Source organism: Hoplias malabaricus, chromosome 1 (genome assembly GCF_029633855.1).
Source record: "Hoplias malabaricus isolate fHopMal1 chromosome 1, fHopMal1.hap1, whole genome shotgun sequence".
Lineage (NCBI taxonomy): Eukaryota > Metazoa > Chordata > Actinopteri > Characiformes > Erythrinidae > Hoplias > Hoplias malabaricus.
Window position 1 is genome coordinate 30,089,666 of NC_089800.1, and position 7,737 is coordinate 30,097,402.

The following is a 7,737-nucleotide window of genomic DNA, read 5'->3' on the forward strand; positions in this document are numbered from 1 at the left end:
GCTGCCCAATATATCATTTTTAATTCAATAAAAAAATAAGAGGTGTTTGTAGGCTTCATGCGCCTCAGAAGACGTAGGCCTCATCTTTCCAGACTGAGCTCACATTTTTTGTGACTGGGGGAATCTGTGCTAACAGGGGAATTGGCAACCAATACGTTAGGTAGAAAAACTAAAAATTAAAAGGAAAAAAATAGCTTGTCATTTCACTGAATCCTGACCACAAGGGGCAGCCTTGGCCTAATGGTCAGAGGGCCAGGTTTCCAGGGCTTGGTACCAGATGGCTGCCAGTTCGACCCCCAGGAATGGCAGGAACATCCATGGCTGAAGTGCCCTTGAACAATGCACTACCCCAAACACTTCCCGTGCAGGGATTATTATCATCCTCACTACCCTGAGTTCAGTTTTCATCTCCAACTGTTGAGTCATTCTCTGAGCTCAGAGTTCTACCCACTTCCTCCTGGTGTTGATTTCACCATAGATTAATGGATTACAAAACATGTCTGTGCCTATTTGGTCAAAATACCACAAGGATCAAACGTGAGTTCAGCACTGTGATGGGAGAGACTCAGATAATTTCTTATAATAAGAAGCAGAGCAGAGGAAAATCAGAATTTATCCCATGTCAGAAAACTTATTTCACAGTGTGTGTGTTGGTATGTTAATGCACAGAACAAGTAATTTTACAACAACTGTTCTAAAGGAGAACTGTGAGTGTGAAGAACATTTCTATAAAGATTAAAAAATAATGAAATGTTTGACCAGTTACACGTTGCACTAGAAGCCTACATCCAAGCATGAATTCATTTAGGGGCCCATTTAGGGATTGTTTGTTGTTGTTATAATTGTATTGAAACTAAAGAGGGACCAGTATTCTAAGCCAGTGGTTCTCAAACTGTGGTACATGTACCACTGGTGGTGTGTGAAGCATCCTGAGGTGGTATGCCATATGTTATCTGAAAATTTACATTCACTGAAAAAAGGATTTATTGAATAATAGAAAACCCAATGTTGTTATGTGTAAATTACACAGTGTTTCGGGGGTTTTGTAATCTTTTTTAAATTAAATGAATTTGTATTTTACATTAGGAAATTACATTTTGGCCATTATCTTAATTAACCTAAAAATCTGAAGCAGTGCACATTCAAAATAAAGAACATTGCCACCACAGTATCCAAATCCCAAGAATCATCTTGCCATGCTCGCTTGCGCAAAAGAAAGAAAGCACTGTAGGAAATAGCACTGCTGCCCTTCCCACAGTAGACACACGAGAGTTTGTTTACAAGTCTGGACAAGAACACCGACCTCTACCAATGAGTCCCTGAGCAAGACTCCTAACTCTTAAAGAGTGTCTGCTGAATACCTTGTGTGTAAATGCCAAGCTCGTTTGATCTCTACAGCTGAATCAGTGCTGTCTCATTCCACACATGCAAATACTGTCTGTTATTTAGCCCTATGACTGTTATCTGTGATCTGTCTCAGGCTTTGCTGGCATGTTTGAACAAGAATTCTCCACCACAAAAACTGCCCTCCACTACCATCCCCTTTTTTCACCTTCTTTTGTTTCACTGTTTCATGTTTACTTTGAGATCTATATCTTTTTGTAAAGGATTTTGGGAACCATTAACTCTTAATACTAGCCGTTAGAAAGACATTGACCTGTCGTGACAGCAGATAAACCAGGACACCCACAAAGAGCTGTTAGTCAGGTAGTGTTTATTCACAGCACTGAGGTGTCTGCAAAGAGTGTGAATTGTTAATTCCTTCTCGACAGGTATGTGATTCATCATTGCACCAAACCCACTAGCAGTGTTCAAGGTGTAGCATGATTCAGCTAAAAAGCGTAGCCGTATTTGGTTGTTACTTTCAGTTGAACACACTGGACTGTATTTTGTTTGATGATTTTTAATAAGCTAAAACTAGCATAAATATTTCTGATATAGATATGATGTATATACATAATGTAAACATATTGCAAAATTAAGTATGTCTTTATCTTGTAGTCAGCATCATGCCCTTATAAGGAGATCCATATACCATCTAAGCATATTTCTCTATTAGGAAACAAGAATGGTTTTTGCTATTATGGCCAATCACGTCCTGTTTTAAACAAACCATTTCCGATTAATTTCTCTCACTCATTCACTCAGTAATGTGGGGGGGGCATTGGTAATGCGTTAAAAACATATAATGAGTGAATATCAAGTGTTCACTACGGTGGCTGAGTATTTTGTATTTGAAACAGCATAGTCTCAACATAGTCTCAGAAAAACAGATTCAGTCATCCAAGGTTTAATACTCATTGCACAGATAAAGAATCAGAGTCAGAATGCAGAGTCATAAATTTGCACCTACTGAATGAAGACATGTAAAGTTACAGCAAAAACAATATTAAGGCTTGAGGGAGAACTTTTATTCTGGAAATAACTTATATATCTGTAATTCTGAGAAAAGAAGAAGAGAAGGGTTGTTGGGGGTTTAATTGATGATCAAAAGGGGACTTCAAATTCCTCATAATTCAAAGGATCCCTCAAGGTAAAATGTACATACAGGAAGAATATAAATCAATGGAGCATTCAGATTTTGGAACACAATAAACCACAGGGCATGACAGACACTTTTATTTTGCCCATAGAGAAAAACCAGCCTAAACCCAGAGCTCCTAATAAGGGCATGACACTAACCATAGAATGGCCATGTGACCTCAGAGCTAAGTATCTAAGCGACACTACTGACATGAGAGGTCTAGTAGCAGATTTAAACTATGGCCATTTCTAACTGTAGCATGACTTACAAAAAAACAGAGTTTAAGTGTTATTGTCTCTCAGCATGGTTTTGATGTTAATTGTCTTGTCGTTGGTCATTTACTGATTAGAAGCATCTTTGAAGGTCTCAGTTCCTAATTCCACACGAAGAGGTGCAAGTCCTTAGCTGTTTGGATATTAATCAAACAAGCCTTAGCTGATAGATTAAGTGCCTGGAGTACTCAGTCAGCCCCATGATTCAAACCAGCCACTTTTCAGTTGCTGGCTCACCCCTTGTATTGCTGGACTACTGACCGCCACTGTGGACTACCTACTCCCATTGGATGTTTTATCAAAAACACCTGTTTCCCAAACACTCTTGGTCCTCTAGTGGTCTCTTTACATTAATGAATGGAATCAAAGGGACTAATAAGTTGGACTGCAACCTGCAATATTAAAAATTCATCAGCCCCCTTCACCCCATTCATACTTGGAAAGGGACCACCTCAAAGTGTTTGGGAAATGGTATGGTAGGTGTTTTTGATACAAGGCTCCTGGTCAAGGAGTGTACAGTATAATGCAGGTAGACCTACGCAGGCATATCAATTTATTTGTATGTATGTCTCAGTGAAGCTGGTGAGTTAATGAGCATTTATGCAAGTAGAGATCACGACCCAAATTACCCTATCCCTCTCACATTGTGAAGTCCAAACATGTTCCATGGTTTCTTCTCCTCCAAATCATTCCAGCCCTGGTTCCTCCTCATCATCATCAGGGCAGGCTGCAAACTCTTTCTCCGGCAGGAGGCCGTACTCGTTGAGGAAGTTCTCCACATCGGTGGCAAAGAACTCCTCATTGAGATGCTTGGTAATGCAGATGAAGTTGCCCAGCATTTCCCCGGACTTATACACCAGCAGAGTGGGCAAAACCTCCTCCGAGAAGCGCTCCCCTGCTCCTGTGACGGACGCCTGGATGCGGCAGAACCTGACACTGGGGTATTCTGCAGCCAGGCAGGTCAGGCAGTTGTTCAGAGCCTCGCAGCCTTTGATGCTGTTGTCATAGATGTGCACCACTACCAAGGTGAAGCGGTGCTCCTTCTCGATGGCATCCAGAAAAGCCTCACCGCTCTCCAGCTCAAAAACACTGTCAAACTTTGGCCCGAAGCTCAGACGCTCGTGCATCTCCTGCATGCACTGCTTGCGGTATGTCTTCAGACTTTGCTCATCCTCCTCTTGGATCATCTCATATTCCTGGACGCTCATCTGTATAGGGCCACAAATGACAGTGATAGTTTGGCAAGAGAAACAACATCATATAACTCCTTCCAACTGTGTAAGTCAGTACAGGATCAGGTTGCGTATCAAATTGTGACAAAATTCCTACATAGTTCACTTCACAGATTAAGACTTTGATACCCAGACCATGCACTAGTATGACAGGAAGACATGAAGATTATAGATGAATATACATTGTTTGACAGTCCGATAGGCAACACACTAGGGTGAGTGCAGAAACGCATATTTTATAACATACACCGTGCACTACATAGGGTGTAGGAGACATTTGAGATTCAGTTTTGCGGCGACATGGAAACATCACTAATTATCTCACATTTTCAGAAAATAACTATTTTTTTCAACTTCAAGCCAAAAGTGTGAATTAAATGAGGTAGGTAGTTGCAATAAAACATGAGAGTGTAGGGTCTGTGTGATCATAACATGTAGCCTGTATACAAGGTAAAAAGAATGAGGCAAAAGAATATGTGGCCTGTGCAACCTAGATATGTTACCAAATTGTTATGTAGTTCAAGAGCAAAACAACAACAAAATTAGATATGTGGCCAAAGCCTCTGAAGGCTGGACACTGGCCGTTCAACACAGCTGTGCATCCACATGGGCTCCAGGAAGGAAAAAATCCCAGGAAAGAGAGTAAATGTTTAGAGTGTTCAGTTCAGAGCCCGGTTCAGAGTGGAGGCCTTTGACGAGGCTGAGGCCACATAACGCCATGTTACCCCTCTCACTTATTCTAGGTCGTTAGTTACTTGGGTAACCATGGCCTAATATTAAAGAAGTAGGCTGGGGACAAAAAAAGTGGGTGCGGGGTCCACCACCCAAATCATACCTGTGGAGGTCCTGTGGAGGTTCTGAGCACTTAAATGAAAGGTTAAAAAAATCTGTGCAGAGCTACAGATAAACTACTGTCTGTAACTGTAGAAATAAATGTAAATCTGAGATATAGACCATGAACCAGTTTTTCATTCATTCATTTTCCATAACCGCTTATCCAGTTCAGGGTCACTGGGCGCAAGGCAGGAACACACTCGGGAGGGGGTGCCAGTCCTTCACAGGGTGACACACATTCACTCACACCTATGGACACTTTTTGATTAGCAAATCCACCTACCAACGTTTGTTTCTGGACTGTGGGAGGAAACCGGAGCACCCGGAAGAAACACACATGGACAACACACCAAACTCCTCACAGACAGTCACCAGTAGTGGGACTTGAACCTACAACCTTAAAGGTCCTTAGAGCTGTGTGTCTGCGACTCTACCTGCTGCACCACCATGCCACCCCCAGATTTTCATCACTTTGTGAAATACTGAATTTACAATATGAACCACCTCTTAGTTCTGTTCTGTTCTGTTCTGTTCTGTTCTACTAACCTTACGGTTAACTCTCTCGGGGTCATCCTCTTTGTTGGATCTGGGGTTGGACATCTGTCTGAGGAGCTCTCTCCTTTTCTGGGGCAGGCTCTCTTCATCCTCACTTTCCAGCTTAAACTTCCTCCAGTCCTGGATCACCCCTTTGGGACCTGGAGGAATAGACCTGCAACCTCAGCAAATATAGCATCCGCATTGTAATTACCTACTGCGCCCACTGGCTCTGGGGCGGCAAGTCCAATGTTTACTGGGAACACCAGCAGCTTCATTCTTTTATGTGTAAATGTTTTTGTTTTGTGTCCATTTCCTTTTCTCAGTGTGGGTCTTTTCTCTACATCTCCACATCCATTCAGACCCATAGATGGAGTGTGACACTAACGCCTGTGGTCACTTTGCCCTCCTGATCATCCCCATCTTCAAATAAACAAGCTCGGTGAGGTGTGTGGTGAGTGTATTGGTGCAAACTGGCTTGTCACAGTGGCTGGTTCCCTCTGCTGCACATAAGAGATGGTGTGTATCAAACTGTATTGGCTGCATTTTGAAAGCAATGAACATTGTTTTAGAAGTCATTAACAGGCGGTGCCTAAATCAGGAGCTTGTGTCTGATTGGCTGTAGCTGCTTTTCTTCTCCTTAATTTCATATATGTTAAATGTCATTTAACAAAATAAAGAGTGGTCTTTCTTTGGAGGGTGGTCGATTTTCCGCAGTACTGTATTCAGTCAGCAGTCAGTCAGCCTGCAAGCTATGCTGAGCTTTCTGAACAGAAGCACAGCAGAGTGGAAAATGAGATTGGAATTATGAGTAATAAAAGATTATAATAATAAAAGGCTTATGGCTTTTGAGGACACTGAGTGTTGTCCATGCTGTAGTCATCCGTTTCTGGACATGAGCCAAGCATGATGAAAAGCTGTCCAGCATCGTTTGGTTACACTTCATTAGGACTGTTTGTAGTTGTCTGCCTCCTCAACTGGTGTATGTCACAGTTGAAGCCACTGTGTACTCATTTTCTTACTTTTCTTCTGACCGTTATCTGCGGTGTGTGTGTGTGTATGTGATTGTGCTCTTAAGCATACACAGTAAATTCACCAGTGTTAAATCAACACTATTAGTGTTAACTTAACACTGTGTAGCGGAAAAGGCTTTTGTCTTAAGAGAGAATTTTTAAATAATCTTTTGTTTGCAGTTTTTCAACATTTGGAGTTTAGTGAGAGGAGCTATATCTGTCTTGTGCAATGTCAGGTCTGCTACAGACTTAGACCACAGACTTAGACTTAACTTAGACACACAGACTTAGACACAACTCGCATTAAGTTATAGGCTTGTGTCCTTCGCGTTAATAGAGGAGCAATCACCCTCTAAAGTCCTGCTATGAGTGAAGGAGTTTCTCAAGTGGACGGTTATAATGAAATAATTGAGATGTTTTCAGTGATAAAACTCAGGCATCTTGGAGCTGCAGCCCCCCTGACCTTACCAGCAGTGACTTGCCCCCCTGCTGATGGGTTTCTTTCCTCAGTACAGCATCACAGACGATGAATATAAACTTGACTATATGTTTATTCCATGGCATATCGTTAAATAAATAAAATTTATATACCTTTTTTTAATGTGTGGACAATAGCTTTAAATCTAAACTCTTTTGGACATTCTGTATAAGACCACCACAAAAATAACATTATAAAAGTACAATATCTATGGACATTTCCTCAATCATTTTTTATTGACCTCAGTGTTGTCCTTTGTGTTATGGTGTTTACATAAGAATGAATGTCACCAGTATTTTAGTATCTCACTCTGCTCTATTCTCAGGATTTAAAGTTGGAAAAAAAAAACTTTTTTATGTTTGAATTATTTACCATATTTAAACAAATTCCAATTCCAATGTCTGAATATTCCTAATAACTAAGTTTTTGCTAACAATTGATTGCTTTTTAAAGAGGTGAAATTGCATTAATATCCAATTATTTCATTATTATAATAGTGGCATATCATTTATCACAACTATTTTTAGGAAAATATATTGACCACAGAAAAATGCTGTTGGGACAGGTCTAATGTTGCGTGGGTGGAGAGCTTGGTACCTGTGTGTGTTGCTGGCACTTCTTCTTCCTCAAAAGAGCCTGACATCCTGATGGTAAACCTGCCTAGAGAAACAATAACATCATTTTTGTACAAGTGTCTAATTCAATTGAGAGGGAAAGAAATCAGGATGTGGTGTAGTATTCAGAACTTGCCCACATCTTGCAATTTCCCCTTGGGAAAGTTTCCTCGTGGTTCTGAGAATGTTGCTTCACAGTTAATTACAGCAACATGTATTTGTCAAGCAGCAGGTTT

At 40.9% G+C, this 7,737-nt stretch overlaps 1 protein-coding gene across 1 annotated transcript; it reads right to left on the reverse strand.

Annotated features, from left to right (window-relative positions):
• Positions 1-3,482: 3,482 nt before the first annotated feature.
• Positions 3,483-7,530, reverse strand: pdca (phosducin a). The gene is made up of 3 exons (XM_066677727.1): positions 7,485-7,530; positions 5,409-5,557; positions 3,483-4,004 (listed from the first exon to the last, which is right to left on the reverse strand). The coding sequence occupies exons 1-3, from the start codon at positions 7,528-7,530 to the stop codon at positions 3,483-3,485; spliced, it is 717 nt and encodes a 238-aa protein (XP_066533824.1).
• Between the last annotated feature and the right edge of the window lie 207 nt (positions 7,531-7,737).

Bases quoted from the DNA above. Each gene is read 5' to 3' on its own strand.
- pdca (XM_066677727.1), bottom strand. From the start codon at position 7,530: ATGTCAGGCTCTTTTGAGGAAGAAGAAGTGCCAGCAACACACACAG. The intron at 5,558-7,484 runs GTACCAAGCTCT...CTATTCCTCCAG, and splicing joins AGTGCCAGCAACACACACAG to GTCCCAAAGGGGTGATCCAG. The intron at 4,005-5,408 runs GTTAGTAGAACA...GGCCCTATACAG, and splicing joins CCGAGAGAGTTAACCGTAAG to ATGAGCGTCCAGGAATATGA.